The 24,831-nt window shown below is 36.7% G+C and overlaps 1 protein-coding gene across 2 annotated transcripts in view; it reads right to left on the reverse strand.

The window, feature by feature from the left end:
* The window catches only part of gpat2 (glycerol-3-phosphate acyltransferase 2, mitochondrial), a 50,992-nt gene extending 26,385 nt beyond the window's left edge, over window positions 1-24,607 (reverse strand). The window contains exons 1-11 of one of the 2 annotated variants that reach the window (XM_059523971.1): window positions 24,536-24,607; window positions 21,953-22,041; window positions 14,851-14,961; window positions 13,067-13,140; window positions 11,678-11,788; window positions 10,253-10,378; window positions 9,572-9,671; window positions 7,428-7,561; window positions 5,408-5,507; window positions 3,110-3,295; window positions 2,106-2,204 (exon numbers count right to left, since the gene is read on the reverse strand). In XM_059523971.1, coding sequence (XP_059379954.1) covers window positions 2,106-2,204; window positions 3,110-3,295; window positions 5,408-5,507; window positions 7,428-7,561; window positions 9,572-9,671; window positions 10,253-10,378; window positions 11,678-11,788; window positions 13,067-13,140; window positions 14,851-14,961; window positions 21,953-22,030 — 1,119 coding nt within the window. In that variant the 5' untranslated portion in view covers window positions 22,031-22,041; window positions 24,536-24,607. Of the gene's footprint in view, window positions 1-2,105; window positions 2,205-3,109; window positions 3,296-5,407; window positions 5,508-7,427; window positions 7,562-9,571; window positions 9,672-10,252; window positions 10,379-11,677; window positions 11,789-13,066; window positions 13,141-14,850; window positions 14,962-21,952; window positions 22,042-24,210; window positions 24,317-24,535 lie in introns of those variants that run through there. The other variant, XM_059523972.1, reaches the window with a different exon arrangement.
* Between the last annotated feature and the right edge of the window lie 224 nt (window positions 24,608-24,831).

The raw sequence follows: 24,831 nt of genomic DNA on the forward strand, positions 1-24,831 counted from the left end.
AGGGGTTGGCAGGAATTGTTGGTGGGGGGAGTGAATAACCAGCCCTTTCTTCTACTCTCAATACAACAACTGAGGTGAAAGCCTTGAGCAAGGCACCAAACCCCCAACTGCTCAAATTTTGCTGCCCGCTGCTCTGGGTGTGTGCGTGTGCACTTGGATGGGTTAAATGAAGAGCACAAATTCTGAGTCTGGGTCACCATAGTAGGCCACACGTGACTTCACTTTCACTCACAATCACTTTCACATATACATCCTACAGCATCTGCTGGAACACCACTATCTGGTGAACGGCTGTATAACAGTTAGTGGAAGCTAAATATTATGGTTTATAAAGTTTTAAATATGGATATTTTTCTTACACAAACTCATTGATTCGCTTCAGAAGGCCTTTATTAAACCCCAAAGGCATGTTGAGTACTTTTTTATGATGGATGGATGCCCTTTTTGGGCTTCAAAATCTCGACCACCATTCACTGCCATTATAAACCTTGGAAGAGCCATTGCATTTTTTTTATGTAACTCCAACTGTATTCATCTGAATGAAGAAAGTCATGTTCACTTAGGATGGCTTGAGGGTGAGTAAATCATCCCTTTTGGGGAAAGTCGTGGCCTAATGGTTAGAGAGTCGGACTCGCAATCGAAGGGTTGTGAGTTCGAGTCTCGGGCCGGCAGGAATTGTGGGTGGGGGGAGTGCATGTACAGTGCTCTCTCCACCCTCAATACCACGACTTAGGTGCCCTTGAGCAAGGCATTGAACCCCCAACTGCTCCCCGGGCGCCGCAGCATAAATGGCTGCCCACTGCTCCGTGTGTGTTCTCAGTGTGTGTGTGCACTTTGGATGGGTTAAATGCAGAGCACGAATTCCGAGTATGGGTAACCATACTTGGCTGAATGTCACTTCACTTTAAGGTGGTGGTTCTGAAATGGTTTTGATTCAAGCCCCAGATTTTATATGTCAAATGGCAGTACTAGATATATTTACTACACAAACATGAACAAATTTTCCTTAAAACTGCATATGAAGCTTATCATCACCACAAACTGTATCGACCGATTATTCATTGTATCATAAATGGTTCCTTTTTTAAACAACCACTTCAGTTTACTTATACTCCCATTCAAATATTTAGGTTTGGGGCAAATTTTTAAATGCTTTTCAAAGAAGTCTCTTATTCACACTAAAGCTGAATTTAAGAAATGCAGTAAAAACAGTTATATTGGAAATATCATCACAATTTAAAATAATTGTTTTCTATTTGAGTATGTTTTAAAATTTTATTTATTCAAGTGATGTTAAAGCTGTATTTTCAGCATCATTACTCCAGTCTTCAGTGTCACATTATCTTTCAGAAATCATTCTAATAGGCTGATTTGCTGCTCAAGAAACATTTACTATTATTATCTTCTTATTATTGGTAATAATTAATATTTTTGTGGAAACTATGATCCATTTTTTTGATGAAAGAAGTTGAAAAGGAACAACCTTTATTTTATTATTTCACTTCTTATTATTGGTAATAATTAATATTTTTGTGGAAACTATGATCCATTTTTTTGATGAAAGAAGTTGAAAAGGAACAACCTTTATTTTATTATTTCAAAAATAAAAAAATAATTACCAACCCCAAACATCTGAACAGTGGTCCAAGTATTTTAATTGGTAATTAATTGTACTGATTTTATTTAACTTTCATATAGGAATTTTTCAATCACTTATTAGCACATTTTTAATTCTATACCATATTTTGTTGTGTTATACAGCAAGAGTATTAAGTATTGATATCAACTACTAAAATTTTGGTATTGCCAAAAACCCTAATGTTAGCCTTATTACCAATCACTGGATGAATATGAATATTTAATAACTATTCTCCTCTTTTTTATGTTTATTAGCTGTTAATATGCAGAATTATATGAGTAGATGCATTTAATTATTTGCATTTATTATTTCCCGCTTTCTGTGAACCATTTAGAACCGTCCGGCCACTCACCAACAGAAAACCACTGCGTTAAGGTTCTGCATATGTATCAAATTATTATTTTTTATTTGTCAAGAGTGTGTATGGATGAGCTCAAGTGTGTAATTGCTCGTGTGTGAGTCATACCTTCAGAGAGAAAGCCTGGGCAAAATGGATCCTTACACTTCCTCTGTGATCACCCTTCAGCAGAAAGATAGCAAACCGCAGAGCAGACATCACGCCGGCCTCGAGACCACACAATCAAATGAAAAAATAATCACTCAAAGGCTGCCACTCACACACTGTACGATGAAATTACTTGGATCTAATTCGAGAAAACTATTCCGATCTCCAAGCGCTCTAATGGTGAAGAGCCATTAGAGGAGAAATTAGTGGCTGTAATCACTATAATAACTGCCGTCTATTCGGGATTTAGGATATTTCCCTTTATCTCTCTCTTTTTCTCTAAATGTGTGTTGACACATTCTAACTGCATCTGTACCATTAGAAAGCACAACTCACAAGCTGAATATTCAAAATCATTAAATCAAAATGAAAAAACACCATCTGATTATAATTATCTAAATATTGCTGCTTATTACTATCTAATGATTCAGCTCAACTCAGGAATTACAAATATAAAACTACACAACTGTGTCTCAGTAGTGCCCTTCTGTAATGTTGCAAGGATAATGCATCGGTATTTGCTAAAACACTGCAAGGTGGTCACTAGTGTGTTTTGTATAGTTGCTAGGATAATGTTGTTTGTTAGGACGCTGCTAGGTGGCCACTACAGTGTTCTGAGTGTTTGCTAGAGTACTCTGGGTGGTTAATTGGACCATAGTAAAAAATTATTTATAACTAAAACTAATGACTTTCTACTAATGATCTTTTTTCTGATTTTCTGACACCTTTCCAAAACAAGCTGCATGTTTTAAGGCATCACTCATATAGGTAGCAAAACTAAATGCAGATTTACATGACAAAGTTTAATACTCAAAGGCAAAGTCTTAGGAGCACATTATCATGCATCAGTTAAATGTGAATCTACGCGTTTGTAATTTGTTTACTGGTTTGTTTAATAGCCCCGTGCGCTGGTGCTGATTGTCATTATGAAATGGAGTGAGTGTGGTTAATACTAAGGTCGTCACCTGTGGATGTGTAAAGTAGCGTGGGAGGCAATCGTAGGAAATGCCCACTGGCACGATGCTAACATCAGGCACTAGACCGTCACTGATGGCTTGATGTACACGCGCCAGCCACTGCCCACCCTGACCTCCGGACGCACAGATGCCCACGCTGAGAGAGGCCCCCTCTCGTAACAGCTCGCCAGTGAACTGTGGAGAGGAACAGAAGAGGAGAAATGAGAGATAAAAATGTTTGTGGGAAAATAGTGAGTCTGAACAGTTTTATGATGAGGAAGCGATATAAAGCAGAAAAAAAAATGAACAGCAATATCTGTAAAATCAGTCCAATAAAAATCTAATTGAAAGCCTGTATGTTTGAGGCAAGCATTTGTGTACGTCAGGAGGGACAGATAAAATGTGCTATAGCAAGAGAGGAAGTGGCAAGTTGATATCTCTATCGAATAAAATGGCACTTTTTCTCACGCTTGGACAAATCATTATGTTTCTGTCATCATTTACTCACGCTTGCATCGTTCTAAACCCATACGGCTCACTAACTTTCTTCCATGAAGCACAGGGAAAAATTCAGGAGAATGTTTCGTCAGCATTACATGCAGTGACCCGGGCTGTCAAGTTTGTCCAAAAAGGACAAGAAAGCACCACAGAAATGGTTCATGTGACTCATGTGCTATATTCCAAGTAGTGTTATGTATGTAAAGAACAGGCTGCACTCAAAACTTAACAACGCTTGCACTTATTTAAACCAGTGCTAGTTATCTGACTATTATTTAAATGCTATTAAAGTATTCATTTTATTTTCATATTTTTATTTTAATTGTAGTTTTTTATTTTCATTTTGCTATGCACTTCTTCTAAATTAGCTTAATTTAAATGAATAAAAAGAATTTTAGTCCTTGTGTGCTTCGAATTTGTATTAAGTGAGACACCATACAGGTGTGAGGGAGAAGCATTAGTGTAATGATACGACTGTTTGAAAACCTTACATCTGAGAGATTTTTTTAGACCTCATTTCTATATGCGAAAGACTCCACGGTCAATCTTTGGTCATACTCATGTTCACCTGGCTGTAATAATATATAAATCATAATTTAGTCATTCTCATGGCGTTCCAACTCCTTAACAGTTCATCCTTGAAACACAAATTAAAATATTTTTAATGAAACCTGAGATTTCTGTCCATTTCACCAAAATATGATGTCTAAATGTGCTTAAAACACAAGAACCAATGAGACTGGAAGTACAGCTGAGCTTCTGTTTTCGATATTTGATGTGTGTTATGCATGTGTATTGATCAACTTTTATATGTGAATAAAAGTTAAATCTGTTCATCATATAAAATGATCGTAACTCTTTAGAAGACTTAGATTAAACTGCCCAAATCATATGGATTACTCTTTCAATGACTTTATGAACTTTTTAAATCATTATGACTTTTAATGGAGAGACAGAAATCTCTCAGGTCTCATTAAAATTTTTCATTTGTGTTTTGAGGATAAAAGAAAGTCTTATGGGTTTGGAACGACATGAGGGTGAGTAACAGACTTTTCCCTTTACCCCTTTTCTCATTTAAATATGAGAAAACAGCAGGGACATTCTACAAAACTTCTCCTTTTGTGATTTATGCAAGAAAGCATGTCATATGAGTTTTAAGTTATATAAGGGTGAGTAAATGACAATATTGTAAACTTTAATTCTCTCTCTCTCTCACACACACACTGAGCCAGATCACTCCCAAATCCATCTTGAGAAGCCTGATAAAGCTCATATGCTATTCCAGGCATGACAGATTATTTCCTCTGTTCATTTACGCCAGTCAGAAGTCGTACATATGCACATATCTAATCAAAGCCTTTCATATTAATACTAATATCAGCTCTTCTTGCATTCAAGATCCTAATGCCGATTATGCCAAATCCTGTTTAAAACCGCTCTCACAATAACGAAGTCCAAATTCTTGTAATATTTCTTATAAACGGCTTGATTTAATATCCACCTCCATGCATCTTTGAGGCAGAGTAATGGGTTCAGTGACTCATGCAACCTCCCATCATCATGTGAACCACTGCACCCATCAAGTGCAGGTTACTAATGCAGCCTCACCTGCCCTGAAAATGCAGGTGACTGTCCATCTTGAGACTAAAACGTATCGATGGGATTCAAAAGCAGCGTGTCTTTGCAAATGTCTTAAGTACAGTCCGGCAGCTCAGAGCTTGAAGCAAGTTCGTTTCACTTGTCTTATCGTGTGCTGAATCTTGGCAATTCAAGCAGGACAGCACACTCAGACTTTTTTGGGGGGCTTACGGAGGTCATGACTGGAGAATAGAGGCTGTCCATCTCAGCGTCTCGCTCTGACTCTATGCCTTCTGGGAGCAAGATGACACCTAGCCTCTGAAGGATGGACCTGAGAAGAAAAAAATGGCCTCAATTAACAGTGACTAATGGGACATTCCTTTAGATTATAAATCCAACAAATAACTATATAGATGAGACTAAATGGGATAAAATTAACCCATTATTTACTCGCCCTCAAGCCATCCTAGGCATATATGATTTCCTTCTTTCAGCCGAATCCAAGCGGAGTTACAGTATATAAAAAATGTACTTTGATCTTCCAAGCTGTTTAATGGCAGTCAGCAGGTTTTGCAGTGCATCAGTCCAAGAGATGTGAAATAAAATGCCTCCATCCATAATAAAAAAAGTGCCTCACACAGCTCGGGGGGGTGAACTAGATTTAGATTAAACTTATTTTTAATATAACTTCAACTTGATTTGTCTGAAAGAAGGTGGTCCTATACACCTTAAATCACTTGAGGGTGAGTAATTCATGGGCCAATTTTCATTGTTGGGTGAACTAACCCTTTAAAGGACCCATATACTGCATTTTCACAGCACTTTTTTTTTATCTATTCTGAGACAAGCTTAAAATTTTACAGGGTGTCAATCTGTTTTTTTAATATAGCAGTAAGTGGAATGCCCAGGGTTTAAGCCATTTCTAGCACTATTTACAAATAAAATAGTTCCAGAACTACATTTTTTTCTTGCCTAGAACTGAACAAAATGCACCATACAAATCCACAAGGCTACTGACTATGTTCACTACAATATCACTATTCACTATCATTACAAAGTATTTTAAGTCATAGGATGACCAAGCCTGACATTTTCATTTGTAATTACACTACCGTTCAAATGTTTGGTTCAACATGCAGTGAAACTGTAATATTGTGAAATATTAATGCAATATGATTTAACAGTTTTCTATTTTTCTATATATATATATATATATATATATATATATATATATATATATATACAATTCTAAATGCAAACTGAAATATGAAAAAATCTATAATCCGTTATGTCTTATTGAGAAATAAAAAAAAAAAAAGATTCACTAATTAAATGTATCAAAACTCACACTTTCTGTAATAAAAAAAAAGTTTAAAAACAAGCAGCGTTGTCAACTACAGCAGTAAAATAGCTATTGAAATATTGAAAATAGCTCCTATTGTTTTGGATTATGGGAGGTCTTAAAGTAAAAAAAATATATAATTCACAACCACTAGTCTACATCATATAGTTACCTTTTCTTTCAAAAGTTTCAACTTTTTTTTTTCAGTGAATTCATGGTACTTTTGAAACTTGGACCGAAACAACTACTAATTTTGTTTCAGAAAATGAGAAAACTGAGAATTCTTCAGGCTGATCTACACTATGAATTTTGCATTCATATGTGCGCAACATCCAGTGACAATCAATCAAGCATTGCACCACAAGCTTGATGCATATCATAAATACATTAACAATTACTGACACAGCCATCTGTATAAACAGCTATTAAGTTATTATTGATGTAGCCTTGTAAACAAAGCACAAACTTCCCGCGTCCTGGAGTCTTAAGTCTTCCGTTACCTGCAGGAGGAAACTATTTACCCCAACCAATTCCTCTCTGCGGTTGACTGCTGTTTCCAGCACTTTGTGCCATGACTCTTTAAGAATTGTATGCTTCATTACTTACCAAACCATTATGCCCTGTTAAATGTGTACAGGTGCTTCCACTGGTTGTGTAACAGACTGAATAAGTGCACTGCGCTTTAGAAACTGCTGCATTTGCACCAAACTATTGCAAAACTAATGAACAAACATTCTTTTAAACAAAACCAGTGCTGCGGATGCAAACAGAGCTGTGATGTAAGGAAAGAAAGTGAACTGTGGGTGTATTTATGTATTAAGACAGTTTCTAAGCAAACTTCAACTACAGGGGGCTACAGGGTGAGTGTTTTTGTGGTTTCACTGTGAGTGTGTGTGTGTGTATATATACCTTAGCCAGGATTGTCGGATGTGGGCTGGGTAAATGGTGTAGGGAACCCTCAAGTTGTGGCAGAAAAGAGTCAGACAAATGAGAGTGTGATCGATGCCACTCTGCCGAACACACACATAGACCAGTGGAGATTTCTACAACAGACACACACAGACAAAAAGTGAGGACGATTCAGCACAGCTAGAAATAAGAGTTCAGTGGTAAGTGCACACTCGAAAATGAACCTATAAATGAACTGTTTTTGTACTTCAGAAAATGCCACAGAGTTTGTGTTTCCAGACTGTTTGTACAAACTGTGCTAATATCTTCTAATGCCTCTTTATTTAACATAAACACTGAGACCTAAGGGCAGGTTAAATGACACAACAGTCCTATTAAAGCAAACACAACACTGTATGAAGTACTCTACCCATTCTATCTATAAAACAATCGTATGTTTTGTATACCTAGAGTCTACACAGCAAAAACTTTAATTGCAAAAAACAGCTGTACATAAGTAGTATTTCAGACAGACTCAAATTGTAAGTTGTTTTAGCAGACCCACTAAATCAGGGGTCCTCAAACAGCAAACTGAAGTCTAATTATGGACTCCGGATTGGTTCCAACTGGACCAAGACACATGATAACAATGGCAGCACCAGTTTTTAATGTTTCTACAGTTGAGCAACATGTCAAACCAACAGAGCTGTACACACCTTGAGCACTAAGGGTCGTTTATGGTGATGATCTGATGGCACTATTTCCTCTTATATTTTTATCTAGAGCCAAATGCTCTGTACATATTGCTTCTTTCCCCTACTAAAGACATAAATATCTCTCTCTCTCTCTCTCTCTCTCTATATATATATATATATATATATATATATATATATATATATATATATATATATATATATATATATACATATATATATATATATATATACAGTACAGACAAAAAGTTTGGACACACCTTCTCATTCAAAGAGTTTTCTTTATTTTCATGACTATGAAAATTGTAGATTCACACTGAAGGCATCAAAACTATGAATTAACACATGTGGAATTATATACATGACAAAAAAGTGTGAAACAACTGAAAATATGTCATATTGTAGGTTCTTCAAAGTAGCCACCTTTTGCTTTGATTACTGCTTTGCACACTCTTGGCATTCTCTTGATGAGCTTCAAGAGGTAGTCACCTGAAATGATCTTCCAACAGTCTTGAAGGAGTTCCCCGAGAGATGCTTAGCACTTGTTGGCCCTTTTGCCTTCTCTCTGCGGTCCAGCTCACCCCTAAACCATCTCGATTGGGTTCAGGTCCAGTGACTGTGGAGGCCAGGTCATCTGGCGCAGCACCCCATCACTCTCCTTCTTGGTCAAATAGCCCTTGATGCCTTCAGTGTGACTCTACAATTTTCATAGTCATGAAAATAAAGAAAACTCTTTGAATGAGAAGGTGTGTCCAAACTTTTGGTCTGTACTGTATATATCTATATATTTATATATATATATATATATATATATATATATATATATATATATAATCATCTACACTCATGAGATTACAAAATGTAGCTAAAAAACACTAGTTTAATATTTTTACTGGAAAAAAAGGAAACTGTGTTGAAAATGAACAGGATTTTTGCCATAAAATCAGACAACAGATGAGGTCTAATCGCTTCTCTGGTGTTTGTTTCATATTGCACTTGCCCAATCCAATGCTACAAAAAGCTTTTCAAAGTGTGCTTTTACTTCCATATAAAGGGTTATGTGTGACCAAAAGCCTGAGGTGAAAAACCTGACTGCAATAAAAATAAATGTGAAAACAGGATAAATGGAGCAATAGGTTGAGAGAAGGCGAAAGAAAGAGGCACACACAAAAAGAGCATTTTGATAAAGAGAGCAGCCTTCAGCTTCATATATTTAAATCCCAATATCTTACAGCGAAATCGAGAATAACTGAGTTTGGTTCAAAACAGAAACACTGCAAATGTGAAAAACAAATAAAAAAGAATAAACTTGAAGAAAAACTGTGGTGAAAGAAGAAAAGCGGTGAAGAATAATGAAAGCATTAAATGCATGAAGCTCCGGATGCCTACAGGGAGGAAAACAGGGGATATGAGAGAATGGGGTGAAGGGATAAAGGCTGGATGTGTGGTTACCAGTTGTGTGGCGCGTTGTAAAGCTGCCAGCTGGTTTCTGTTGACCTGCACACTGCAGAACATTAAACTGAAGACCTTCAGCAGCATCCAGCTCACCAGCCTGAAAGAGGGTTTGGGGAGAAATCAGTTGAAAATGATAACATTTCTATACGCAGATTGAGAGTTGACATGACACGTCAAGCAGCACTGACATTCTGCCCTTCATTTTAAGCACTCTGTATTTATTTAAAGCAGTTATGCAGCTTTTGTGAACTCATATTAACTGAAAGGCTATGTGGAATATTTCTGCTTTGTTTTTTAAGTCAGAACAATTCAAGTGAACTGCAAAAAAAGCTTCAGATGATAAAAATGGTGAAAAATACTGGTGACATAGACCATCTGAATTCATTTGTACGAGTGACCAAGCAATGCAAAATTTCTCCATTTGGCATTTCCTTGAATCCTAAAACTTCAATTTCAGGTTTAAATTGGATTTTAACTCTCATTTTCAATGTGGTCTTTTTTTTTTACCTAAAGCAATGTGACGGTTTTTAAATTTCTGTTACACTTTGAACGCAGAACATCATATTATTTAAGTTTACAAAACAAAAGATCCACCTCAAGCATTAAGCGGCTCTGGCTGAATGAACTTTAGAAGAATGAGCAGGTGATTTGCTTTCAGAATGAGAATTGCATTCAGACCTGAGCAGGCAGGGGGAGATGAAAGTCTGTGTGAGGGCTAGCAGTCTGCCTAAATGACCTTTGACCTCAGGCATCACCAGCTCCATCATCTCTGGAGAACAAGCTGGCACCAACGCCTGCCTCACTCTGGGTGAAAACACACAGAGTCACAGGACAACAGACCACAGAGTAAACAAAGGGGATATTGTGTGAAGGATCATCACATAAACACCGCGCAAACACACCAAAACCACTTATGCCTCCAGAGTGAAAAACACACCAATGCTGTTTGGGGACATAAAAGGTTATTTAAATGTTAGGGCCCAAATTGAGTTAGGTGAATGGACAGAGTATGTTAACTGGGTTGATCCAAGGTGAAAAGCGAAGAGAAAAGTTAACATGGCACTTGTGGTTTATGGTTAACAGCAAAAATAAAATGCCATTTCAGTACTGTGGGGTCACAATTGGTCAACAGTGCTCTGCTGAATTGTTTTTGAACACAAGAATGCATCTTATGTAATTACTGTCCTCAGAAACGCACTCATTCAAGGTCAGGTGAATCCAGTTCCACTCTAGTGAATTACACAGGGCTTCAGGTCAGTCATTCTGAGATTATTTTATTTTAATTGTTTATTCTATACACAGCCATAGTTTTTAACAGTAAGGAATAAAGACTAAATCAACAGTTTCGGGCGTACACATAGTGTTTTGTTGTACATTTTAACTTCTATTCATTTAAAATAATGAATAGAAAAAAGACAAAATTATATTTGTAATTACTTAGCTATAATTACATACTAAAAATTTACAAATAATTGTAATACATTGCTTTCATTTTATTGCAATGATAATATAATCTGCTGATAATATAAACTTTGGACACAACTTGTATTTATAACATATTTGTTATTTTGCTAAAAGTATAAGCTGGTCTTTATGCTACATTTATATTTAACACTCAAAAAAATGAATCATACATTTATTTCTGATTGCTGGAATCTATTTGATTTTATTTAAATAATATTTTTTATGTTTTATTTCAAACTCCTTAGAATCAGCATCTGTCAAGCGTGAACATTTGATTTAATTAGTCAAGAGGTAGGAAAGCATTATTTATTCTTACTTGTGATGCAAATCTATCAGTCATAAATAAATAAAAAAATTGTTTATTAGTTTGTTTTGAAACGGTCATCTAATTTGTCAAACATTTGAAAACCCCTCTACTGGTCACCATTGACATATGTAGGTTTGCACATCTCTGCATGCAATATAATGAAATGTCAGATCAAGTGGCTACCAATCTTCTATATTAACAGAGGAGAGAGAAATTTGAATTTAATCTCAATGGGAGCCTCACAGGAGTGCCTCTCAATCCTCAAATGCATCTCTCTCTCTCTACACGTGGCATGTCATCTAATCAGTGAAGAGTGCTCAAGCAAACCGCACCTCTCACTGCCGTGGACTCTGTGCCGTCTGTCTCCAGCAGGGCTGGGGTGAACTTCACAACCCCATACAAACAGCAAACAGCACACCCTCCTTACTAACCAGCCACGGTACCTGAAAACACACACACAATACACTCATGTACGTCCACTCTCGTTTGCCCAATTAGCAAAATGAAAAGGAGCCCTTATGTAAAGAGATATTGTATCACTCACCTCGGGACAATGAAAACAATTGATGACCAATCAGCAATAGGTGAATACATCATATTCTCAGCATAATCAGGCTTCAATATGTTAATTAGCTCAGCCCTGGTTCGGGATTATTAATTCAAGCCGAATTAAACGCTTCAGCAGGATCTGCAGCGCTTGGCTTCTGACACTTTCTAAAGTGGGAGGTGATTGAGAAGATAAACTGGGTGCTCACAGAGTCTGCCTCTGTTTGTGTTTTGATGCAGGAGAGACAAATCCTATTTATTTGCTTTAATAAAGTGTTTTCTAGGAAGTTAAAAACAGTCCTCTTTCTTTTCAAGGAAACAGTGACCACATTACCTCACGTCTCAATCTATCAGCAATGGCCACAAGAGAGTCAACTGCTTTTAAACGTGGGGTGAATCCCCTAAATTATCATTCTGTTTGTTTGTACGGACTACAGAAGTCAGTCCAGAACTAAATACGGATGACATACTAATATTTACAGAAACGTTTTGCATTGAAACATGGATGAATTGGGTCAGTTTCATTATGCTGCGATTGAGAGAAAACCGTGATTACTGATATCAGATTAAGCAAACATTGCTACTAAATATTTTTTGGGGAAAAGATTATCTACTGAATTATTTAATTAATAGAAATAGCATTATCTGTAGAATAGCATGTATTTGTTAAATATCGCATGCATTTTAAATATCTTATGCTGTTATATATCTCTCTAATCTCAAACTTTTGAACGGCAGTGTATGAATAAAGTGATAAAAAGCACTCAGCCTTTCATACCAGTTGCTTAGTTTTTGTTAGTAGTTTGTAGTGAAGCCACACTTTTTCAAAACAGTAGTTTGCCAGTAGCTGAACTACTTTAAATGACTAGCTTGTGTTTGGAAAACTGCAGTTTCAAAGTATCTTCCCAGCACTGGTGTGTGTGTGGCCGATAGAACTCAAAAGTGTACAAAAAGGGTACCCTTTCATAAAAGGGTAGCTGGTTGTGTTAACCACACTCGATTGTGGGTCTGCAATGTAAAAAATGAAGGCTCTTTAACTTCCGACTGAAGTGCATGTGTCAGGCTTGTGAGTCAGAAACACAACCAGTAATTACACTCGAGCAGTTGAGAGATGCATTGTTATTTTAATGGGCCGGATGGGGAGGGATTGAGTCAAGTGAAAGATGTGCACTTACCCGGTGTGTGTCTCATTCACACACGTCAGGTTCTGAAAGCCCAGAGGAGGAGTGTTACACAGCAACTTCAGACCCTGAGAGTAGCAAAAGGATATTTGATCAAACTTGATGGAGAGTGTGCTAACCAGCCTCCATCACAGTTCAGAGAGTCTGTTCTCCTGTCCTTTATAGACTGAGATAATGACACACTTTAGGGAAGCCTCTGCCTGTTCAGAATAGCACCCTATTAGTTCCACTATAAATCACAGCCTGAAAGTAACAAAAATTGTCTCTAAACAAAATACTTCTAAAATAAAATGCTTCTCAAAATATGTTCACATGCAATGCAGTTGCAAAGTGATCAAATAAGACATTTAAAAATGCAAGCATTTGACAAAGATTGAGAAAGTGACAAATTCACTCAAGAAATGGGTTAGCATTAGGTCTTTTCAAACGGCATCAGCTCTGACAATTAATCGCCAAAAAGTGTCTGGAACAGATGTTTTTAAAAGGGCTGGGAACATAAGAGCAGGGAGTTGAGTAATAATATGCATTTTTTTCATGTGTGTGCTGCCATTTAGGTCAACCATAACTAACATGATCTCAGCCCTCGCAGCATCAGCCCTCTTCAAAGCTCTCAAACAAACTAATTACTTCAGCAATTAAGACTAATTTTTAAATAAACTATTTTCTTTTCTGTGCAGCAGTATAGGAACTACCGTACTTGAAATTAAAGAGTTAGTTCCTGAAAAGTGAAATCTATCATATTTTTTTCCAGAATAAAATTTAGGTCACTATTTGAAAAAAAACTAATGGTTGCGCTACTGTTCAAAGGTTTGGGGTCAGAAAATTTTTTATTTTTATCAAAACGATTAATATTTCTAATAAATGCTACTTGTTCTATTCATCAAAGAATTCTAAAATTACAAAAGCATATCTGTTTTCAACATTGGTAATAATTTTTTTTTTTTCTTGAGCAACAATGCACCATATTAGAATGATTTCTGAAGGATCATGTGACACTGAAGACTGGAGTAATGATGCAGAAAATTCACTTTTTTTTAACTTCCAGGCAGAAACAGCCTTCCATAGAAAAAGAGATGAAGATGAATATATCCTCCTAATCATCTCCTTTAGAGCTCCAGAGAACGACATGATTGTGAGTACATAACTATTCCTTTAAGGCGCTGATTTAATAATAATCTGCATAAAACTAGAAGGGCGAATGCAGACATCTCAAACAGTGGTTGCTACACCCCTGGTTCTGATCCTTTTATTTGACATAGCTGTTAAATAAAATCTATGCATGCATTTTAAATGACTTTTAATACAAACATCAAATGGCTCAAATATGATTTATCTGGTTGGCTTGCTGGTCTGAGATGATTGAGATTAATAGATTCGTTCAGAAGGGGTTCGATCCAATAACCCTCTGATTACTGCTCCATTAGCCCAGCTCTCCCAGCTCTCAGCACGATGTGTCCACTGGGACCAGTGCTGCTGGAAACAAGCTTAGTCATCTGCAGTTTTCTAAACAGCTCTTCATAGCATGAAGGGAACTATGCTCTTGAGTGTTCATTATTTTTCTTTCCACTCCTAATCCATTTTTTCATGCTATTCCCACCATAAGTAACATGTTCACTTGCGCTCAGAAATCCCTTTGATCGTCCCTCATGATATGGGTTTGTGAGAGCAGTGTCTGAGGTTTTCAGGTGAGCCTAAATCTGTGTACTTCCCTGTCTGCCTCTGGCTTTTTGTCCTTTTAATATCTTGAAATAATCCTTTCATCCCTCTCGTTTTCTCACCAGACTCTCCGGGGTGCATTGGTGACAGCACTGTCCGACCAGCGGCCTGAACCTGCCCAGGAAAGGAGCCGCGCTTTTCAACTTCCTCTTGATTTTCACACCCCATGACAGCTACCAAAAGAGAAACACACACACACACAAACATATAAAAGGGTTTGCTGAGACAAAAAGAAAAGAATAAACCAAGGATTCAAAGCGTCAGCACTTTTTCCAAATATTTCAAGCTGAGATAAGAAACAATGCTCCAGCCAATAACACAGGTCTTGTTCTCAGCGCCGGGGTGTGACATGTTCCAATTTTATCGCTCCATTTGTTTCACATTTTCCAACATCAAAGAAGGGTGGATCAATATTTGAATGCAAACTGCACAGGGAGGGGAAGAATATGAAGTCAATTCATGAGTGGTTACTACAACAGTGTCGCAATGGATGGTAAAATTGAATCGCAATCAATTTGAGCCTTTGTGACAGAATGGCATCCCCTGAAAGAATTCTACTGAAGATGACATCAATTTAGACTGAAACTAATCATAACATTTCAGAACAGACAGATAAGAGACATGGATGGAGACAGTAGGGCTGATTTCTTTCTCATCATTTAAATCCATCTCAACAACGGACGCTATTACAAAGTCTCTAATCATCATCTGTGTGGGAAATATCACTTACAGCAATCAATTATTAAATAAGACTGCATAATGGATAGGGGGGCTCCAGCACCCAGGTTAATTATTTTAATCTCCTTTTCATCGGAAAATGATTTCTTCTGGTAATGTTTCATTAGCTCAGGCTCCCAGACTCCCTGTGTCTGTCTTAGGAGTAATAAAAGCACGAGAATATATAGTGAGACGTCCAGAGGAGCTGCATTAGGCTGTAATGTTTTTATTAAAATTCACTACAGCTCATATTTCAGACCAGATGAGAATCGAATTCTCTGGTTTTAGGGGTAAAAGAGAAATATATACATTTATTTTTAATAATAAGAAACACAAATTATGCATAAAACCATTCAAAGCAGCTCACTCAATATTTTAAAATAAAAAGGTTCTGTTTGTACTGCAAACTTGCAAGGTTCAATCAGACTAAGATGCATTAAATATTTAATTTCATTTAGATTTTAAACCATGTGAATGTGGTTGTAAAAACTTGAATTCACTTTTTTTTTGTTGTGTGACCTGAACAAGGCCTAGATATGGAGTTCTAAACAGGCACCACAGGGAGTACTTAACCATGTTGTAAGGAGAACTTTTGCCATAGCTCTTTCTAAAGATGAAGCATATATATATGTATATTTTTTTTTTTAATAAAAAAATGTCAAACTACTTTGTCTGGTGATGCAGGAAATGTATATATTCATATACAGCATTTTCCATTAATCCCCTAGACTCTGGAGGCCTGTCATAACTACATAATGCACTGAAAATATTTTCCATTCTCATAACAATTTAAATATCTCTATTCTCTCTAATCTAGTGTTTTGTGCAATTGTTTTGGGAAAGCATCATTCAGTCGAACTAAAATCAAAATTGCAATATGCCTTATTGTGCTTATCAAATTGCAAATGGCTGTGATTTAATTAAATAAGCTAATAAGTCTAATGCGCTGAATGATTTAGAGCGATGTGTGGCATGCAAGCAGCTCATGATCCAATGTTTTTATTGTTTCGTGCTCACAGGTAATGGTGCAAACTCCATCTTTCCGCTCATCATGCATTTGGCAACATAATATGTGCCAGTTAAAGGGATACTCCACCCCAAAATGAACATGTCATTTATCACTTTCACATTCTCATAAGTTTTCTGAGAAAATATAAATTACTTTTCATGATGACTTTTAAGTTCTCACTGAAAAAAAAAAGATAAATAAAAAGGCAAGTGAAGAAATTAAGTCCTAAGTATTTTACAATAATTATTGTTTTACAATATAAATACTTTTTTTCTGTTGTTTTGATATTAAACAAACTGAATGATATAATATTGTCTAGAATTGTCAGTTCTGTGCAAAAAATATTCTCTTCAACCTAATAGACTGAGAGAAAAAAAAAAGAAAACGGCTCATTTGAACCCTTTCTCAGAAAACTATATTTGGTAAAGCCAACATCTGGTTATTACTTCATGGTACAAAGCAACTAAAACATCTAATCTGACACATTTTCAACCTGTCCAGGTTAGTACATTTATGTCTCGCGTCAATTATATAAAAAAATGACATAATGAGCTCACAAAGGTTCTACATGATTTACTCCTGCCAGCGTGTGTGTGTAAGCGCTTTGGCCGTGTGTGTGCATTCATTAACAGAAGCCAGAGTTACCTTGTGCTTACCTGGTGCTGTGCTTTGAATCTGATTATGATAATCACCATCATTACAAACACAGATAACATTTTTCAATCTGATACAGAAACGCTAATGAACCAATCAAAAATAGAATATATTTGAGGTCATTTTCATCAGCGTTTGATGGGATGCAGCTTCTGTGGGAATTTATCTCACTGCATCCAATTTCAGCTTGTTTTTCAAACAATTTGCAAGTGATGAAATCTGATCATTACGTTCTGCTAGTGACATCAACATCTACAGCAGTTGCCATAGTAATCATATGATATATTTTATATTTTTAGGCACACTTCGAGGCCATTTATTGCTGATCACATAACAAACTATTAATAAGATTTGAGTTGGATACAGAAATCAGAGGTTTTTCCGCCTACCTGAGCCAAGCTTTTGTCTTCTTCAATGTTCTTTTCTCATAAGGAAATGAGAATCAGCAAACGTTTTCCACTCTATTGCAGAGTAGCTCATTATTTTTGTTATGCATCCAACCAGCTCTAGAAAAATGGGATTACTAGAAGATCAAAGAACCAATCGAGAACCCTCCAGTGGACTGACTGAGATAATCTGCGTATGAGTACTGTTCAGGTGAACCGAAAGTCAGCAGCTCTTAGGGGGTAAACCAACACTGTTGACAACAGCTGGGGGAAGATGGGATGTCGTTTAGACTAATCGTCAGCAGCTGGTCTGAGTTATGAATTCAATTATGTACTAGAAAGTAGGAGGATTTGGAGAGAGATGGGATGAGTCAAAATATGACAGCGAGAGAGGTCCTTGAGCCTTAGATGTATGTACTGTTGACAGTTTTTATGGCGTCTATATAGCATATACTGTATAACGATTGGACAGTACTGACAGCTCAAATCCAGGTCAGTATGATTTTCATTTTGTAAGAAATTAATGCTTTTATGCAGCAAGGATACATTGATCAAAATTGTCAGAAATCAGAGTTATTAAAAAAAAAAAACTGTCCTGGCTCTTCAAAGCTTTATAATGGCAGTGAATGGGTGGTTATAAGTCCTACAAAAGTCCAATAATGCCTAGTTCACACTAAAGGATTCTATTAACACCCAGAGCTGTGTGGAGCACTTTTTATGATGGATGGATGCACTTTTTTGGGCTTCAAAATCTCGACCACCATTCACTGCCATTATAAAGCTTGGAAGAGCCAGGATATTTTTTAAATATAACTCTGGTTGTATTCGTCTGAAAGAAGAATTTCATATACACATATGATGGCTTGAGGCTGAGTAAATCAATTTTCCTTTTTGGGTGAACTAAACCTTTAAGCAGCAACTGTTTTCAAAATTGATATTAATGAGAAATGTTTCTTGAGCACCAAATCAGCATATTATAATTATTTCTGAGGGATCACGTGACACTAAATACTGAAGTAATAATGATGAAAATTCTGAAAATGTACTAATCGCAGGAATAAATAACACTTATTATTATTAAAATATGCTGAAATATAAAACAGTTATGTTGTATTGCAATAATATTTCACAGTATTACTGTTTTTATATATACACATACACACACACACACACACACACACTTACTTACCGGCCACTTTATTAGGTACACCTGTTCAATTGCTTGGTAACACAAATTGCTAATCAGCCAATCACATTGCAGCAAGCAGATGTGGTGAAGACGATTTGAAATTCAAACCGACCATCAGATTTGGGAAGAAAGGGGATTTAAGTGACTTTGAACATGGGATGGTTGTTGGTGCCAGACTGGCTGGTTTGAGTATTTTAAAAACTGCTGATCTACTGGGGTTTTCACGGACAACCATCTCTAGTGTTTACAGAGAATGGTCCGAAAAAGAAAATATCCAGTGAGCCGCAGTCATGTGGACGAAAATGCCTTGTTGATGTCAGAGTAGGGCTGGGCAATATAACTGAAAACTGTATCACGATATAAGTGTTTCATATCGGTCGACCTAAAATAAGGACCAGGAGAAAAATATTACAATTAAATATTTTTATTTTTAACTTAAAGGATTAGTTCACCTCAAAATGAAAATTTCCTAATAATTTACTCTCCCCAATGCCATCCGAAATATCCATGTCTTTCTTTCTTAAGTGGAAAAGAAATGAAGTTTTTTATGGAAACAACAGCAACCGAGTTGGTTGCTATTGAAGTCTATTATATGAAGAAAGAAATTTTCATTTTGAGGTGAACTAATCCTTTAACCTTCCTATGATTCATAGGTGTGATTGGCAAAGGACAAAAAAGCAGGAAAATATAAGGCGCACCTCATCTATCATGACGCAGCGACAGCTCGTGTGATTATCCCGGGAGTTAGGACATCGCACAAGATGTGTGTCAACACAGAAAACATTTCATCACTGGATAGGATTTGTTCGTTTATTTAAAGTGTGTTTTATGTCAGCTAAAATATTAAAATAAAATATTAAAAAATATTGCATGTTTTATCTAACAAATTTTTATTGATATCGATCACGTGTATACATCTCTGATCATCAGAATACATCTCTGAATGCACAACACGTCGAACCCTGAAGCAGATGGGCTACAGCAGCAGGAGACCACAACTGGTGCTGCTCCTTTCAGCTAAGAACAGGAGATGGAGGCTACAATTCACACCAAAATTGGACAATAGAAGATTGGAAAAATTTTGCATGGTCTGATGAATCTCAATTCCTGCCGTAACATTCAGATGATAGGTTAAGAATTTGGCATAAAGAACATGAAAGCATAGATCCATCCTGCCTTGTCTCAACAGTCCAGACTGGTGGTGGTGTAATGGTGTGGGGCACTGGTTCCCAACCTTTTTCAACTCGCGGCCCACACAACCGAACACATATGTTTGCGCGGCCCACTGCAAACAAAAATTTAACTGATCCCGCTATTGTTGGGTTAATAACTTAGAAATCAGAAGCTAGATTGTTAAATGTATTTATTGAATGAACTAGGGCTGTGCGATATGAAAAAAAAAATGATCGCGATTTCTTTGATCAGTTTTGCTATTTCGATTTTAATCGCAATTTTGACGCACACTGATATGCTTTACAGTCATAAATGCATTCAGGATGAATTTGAACCATATTTCCAAAAGAAAACCAATAAGAGCTTTATCAAAAAGTTGTAACGTCTCTAGAACAGACATAAGTCAAAATAATCACTATAGTAAAGTGTAACAAAATGTATAGACTTATGGCAAAAAATATAAATAAATAAATCCCGTGTCCAGGGACTTTTTTTTTCTTTTTGCAATGCATTGTTCATAGAGCTCATTAACTGTAGCGGTTCCTCAGGTGTTGAAATAGATTTGTTATACATTATAGAGGTTCACACGTACTCCGTCTGCAGTGCGTATACAGTATGTTTATGCGATGCAGAAGCAGCAGCGAGAGTGCATTATTGTAAGGCGAAAATGCACGGGCGCGAATCTCTCTGTTCGCACGCAGATTTCCTTTGCTCGGTCACAAAACCAGACGTGCTTGCTCTGATACACGCTGCTCTCGCGCGGAGAGTGTGCGCACTTAAAACATGTCTCCTCTAAACTGCGTCCTGTGCACTCACAATTCTCTCTATGCTCATGTGCTAGATATTAATTTTCGCACGTTTTTATTCAGGTCCCCCAGGAAAATCATGCACGCTCAAATCGTGATTTTATGACGATTTATATTAATCGCACAGCCCTAGAATGAACTTGCAATGAACAGAAACTAACTCGGGCTGGCACCGCTCAGCAAAACGGGATAACCAGATCCAGGCAGAGCTCGGCAGCGGGTATACAGTCAGCGGAGCAAGCAGTCAGGAGGGAACATGTTGACAGGCTTTTATGCATGTTTGAATTTGTTATTCTGTAGCATATGCAGCAAAAATATAAATTTGTGGTTTATTCTTAAACCAATCAGCGAGCTCGAATAGTGGAATCAAAGTTACAGTTGAATATTTATTTTTTTGTTATTTATGTATATGAAATGATGTTATTATGTTATGACTTAGACATTTTTGCATATATTAACAATATTATTATTTCTTTTAATAGTAATTGGCGGCCCACCTGCAGTACCACCGCGACCCACTAGGGGGCCGTGGCCCACAGGTTGAAAATCACTGGTGTGGGGGATATTTTCTTGGCACACTTTGGGCCCCTTAGTACCAATTAAGCATCATTTAAACTCCACAGCCTAACTGAGTATTGTTGCTGACATGTCCATCTCTTTATGAATACAGTGTACCCATCTTCTGATGGCCACTTCCAGTGAGATAATGCACCATGTCACAAAGCTCAAATCATCTCAGACTGGTTTCTTCACTCAAATGGCCTCCATAGTCACCAGATCTCAATCCAATAGAGCAGCTTTGGGATGTGGTGAAATGATGTGCAGCTGATAAATCTGCAGCAACTGCGTGAAGCTATCATGTCAATATGGAACAAAATCTCTGGAGAAAGTTTACAAAACCTTGTTGAATTTATGAAGAATTAAGGCAGTTATAAAATGCAAAAGGGGGTCCAACCTGGTACTAGCAAGGTGTACCTAATAAAGTGGCCAGTGAGTGAGTGAGTGAGTGAGAGTGTGTGTGTGTGTGTGTGTGTGTGTGTGTGTGTGTGTGTGTGTAACATGGCCTAAAGAAAAAAAATCGATCTATTTCCAGATAGATGAAGTACACAAAGATTTTCGCTGAATGTAATTTAAAAGTAACTCAGGCTTGAATTTTAAGCAATCTCTTTAACATCAATTCTGTTCTAACCCCATATATAACAGCTAGATGTGTCATGTAAAATGTCTTACCGCAGGGCGTTTGGGCTGGAAACTGGAAGGATTTTCACTGACTGCGTCCATGATTCTTGTGAATTTCTGCTCTACCATCAGAAGTAATCCTGAAGAATAAAAACGATAGATTATAAAAATTGCATACCGTTTATCAGGAGGTGTGTTTCAGAAGCTCTAACATGTCAAGTGAAACAATAACAAAGATACACATAATGCAACAATAGACAATGCATTTTAAATGAGAAATTAACTATGCAAATAGCCCACATTCTAGCTTTTTTATATATATTGAGGAAGCTGATTCACAGCTGGTCACAGTAGAAGCTTCATGAAATGTCAGATTTTGTGTTCCTCAGAGAAAAAAAACAAACAAACAAAAAAAAAAAGTTACAGCATATTGGTTTGGATTGATAAGGGAGAATAAATAATGCCTGATCTGAAAAAGATGAAAGTTTAGCATCAGTTATACTGTTATATATATAGTATTGATGACATCTACTGCTGACCAAACATAAAACACAGCAGAAACATTAACTCTGACTTTATGAGGAGAGCAAGTTTTTGACAGTGAACCCTTCTAGAAAACTGAGGGAACAGATATTGGAAGTTTTCAAGCTGTATAAAAGTGTCTTTCACTGCTTCTGCATTAATACTGATATCCACTGAGCTTCCTCTCTCTAATAATAACAGTGCAAGCATAACCAACACCAGGCCTAAAATCTCATTCTTTAGAACCCTCAGAAACCTCATTATCCCGATCTCTCTCTAAAGCTGAGTGTGTCCAGGCAGAATATTCTGGCCCTCTCACTGTTCATCTACAATTATTTCATGTCCGACCATCTCCATATCTCTTGCTAATCCTGTTTTCATTTCTCACTCCTTTTCTCCACATCCACCTCTGGAATACTGAAATAAATACATTCATGCTTAATTTTGTGCATTGTTACACGATGAAATGTGTCTGAAAACACTTCTACACTCAATGAAATGGGCACCATAACAGCTAATAGCATAAACTTTCTTTACGCCCAGTACTGTACGTTTCCCAAACCTGTATGACTGTTTTTCTGTGGAACACAAAAGAAGATACTTTGAGAAATGTTTCCAAACAATGGAAGACACTGGTCACCAAAATGGTTTGGTTCGCAAAATTTTTCTAAATATCTTCTGGAATAGCATGAGGGTGAGTAAATGATGACAGATGATGATGGTAAAACAAATCTCCTTTTTTGGAGGAACTGTCCCTTTAGTCAATGTGACAAAGACTTAAATTTGTCCTCATCCAAAAACATTTGCTTGGGAACAAATAACAATTTATGAGCTCAAAGACTAACAACAAATAACATCTCATGTTTACCATTACAGAAACATCAGAGCAAGGAATGAAGTAGTGTGAAATCTGCTGCTGGGCCTGACATTTAATAAATGACTGATCTGCATCAGTCAAGCATTTAGAAAATGACGTGGGTCTTCTCCACCGTTACTGCCATTGAGAAATCCATTCTGGGAAACTTGGGAAGACGTGAACTTTTTAATTTGTAACAGTATCTGTGCAGCAACTGATGACATTTCACAAGAACACTAGTAACGTTACAGACAAGAATGAATATCGCACATGAACCTCCAGACTCTTAATATTAAAGCTACATCAACCAAACAACTGTGTTGGATTTAAAGGAATGATTTCTATGGGCATGCAAACTGTAGATTTTTTTTTTTTTTTCATTTACCAGGACAGAAAAGTTTTAAGTTAAAACACTGCACATAACTGCTGAGACTTCATTATTGTATAGTTTCGCACGTATATCCTTAGTTGTGCTCTGGTAATTTATTCATATTCCAAATTCATTTGACTTTATCCCATGGAACATAAAATATGACACTCTCACAGTTATTCACTCTCCCCCGAAAACATGCACATGACTTGTGACTGAGAAAAAGTCTCACAGAAGAAATTCATAAAGGTTTTAAAAACCTGAGGGTGAGTGATGACAGAATGACATGAGTCTCAGTAAACGACACTGATGGCTCTGGATGACTGTCATGGCTAGAAATTAAGCAGTTAAAGGGATACAAAAGACAGCAGGATGGAAAGTGGTGGACTGTAATATGATTTTCACCTTAAAAATGTTTTCACAGACGTGAAAATGTACTGCATGACAATAATAGCCCGCGTTTTTATATTTTGCAACACAAGAGGCGCGACTCCCCAGACACGCAGCACTCGCGAGCTAAACATAAGTTTATTAGAAAATCATTCAGAGCACGTTGCTTACACAAGCTGTCTGTTTCTTTGACGGACAAAACGAGAACAGCTCAAGGGTAGGATCTCCGTTACAGCGTCGTTATCCATTATGCAGATTTTTAACTAAGAGAAAAAAAAAAACTTGCCAATCGACCCACGCACATTTTATATTATTAAGGCCTCGGCATTAATATGGAACGAAGTCAAGGCTAGATATCAGTCGCTGCTTGCTAAGCCCACCATATTCAGCAAAATCAACCTATATTTCACCATGTCCATATTAAAAGCGTTAAGTTACAAAATAAAATCAACATTTTGATCAAGTAAAGAAAGCGTGACCAACATTTATTACTCACCTGCGGTAATTAAACTTGCTGTAACTTGTGCAGCTCATCCGTTCATCGCCCCCTACAGGTGAGGACATGAAGATTTACAATTCATCTGCATTCATGTTAGACATCACAAATTAGCAATGCTGCATTTATTTGATCAAAAATACAGTACATTCTGAAGCTATTTTCTGTTTTAATATATTTCTTTAAACTGTAATAATATATATAATATTTAATTAATATTAGTTAATATAATAATTTTTACTGTATTTGATCAAATAAAAGCATCATATTATAATATATTATTATATTATGATCAT

This window comes from Carassius carassius, chromosome 34, assembly GCF_963082965.1.
Source record: "Carassius carassius chromosome 34, fCarCar2.1, whole genome shotgun sequence".
NCBI classification, from domain to species: domain Eukaryota; kingdom Metazoa; phylum Chordata; class Actinopteri; order Cypriniformes; family Cyprinidae; genus Carassius; species Carassius carassius.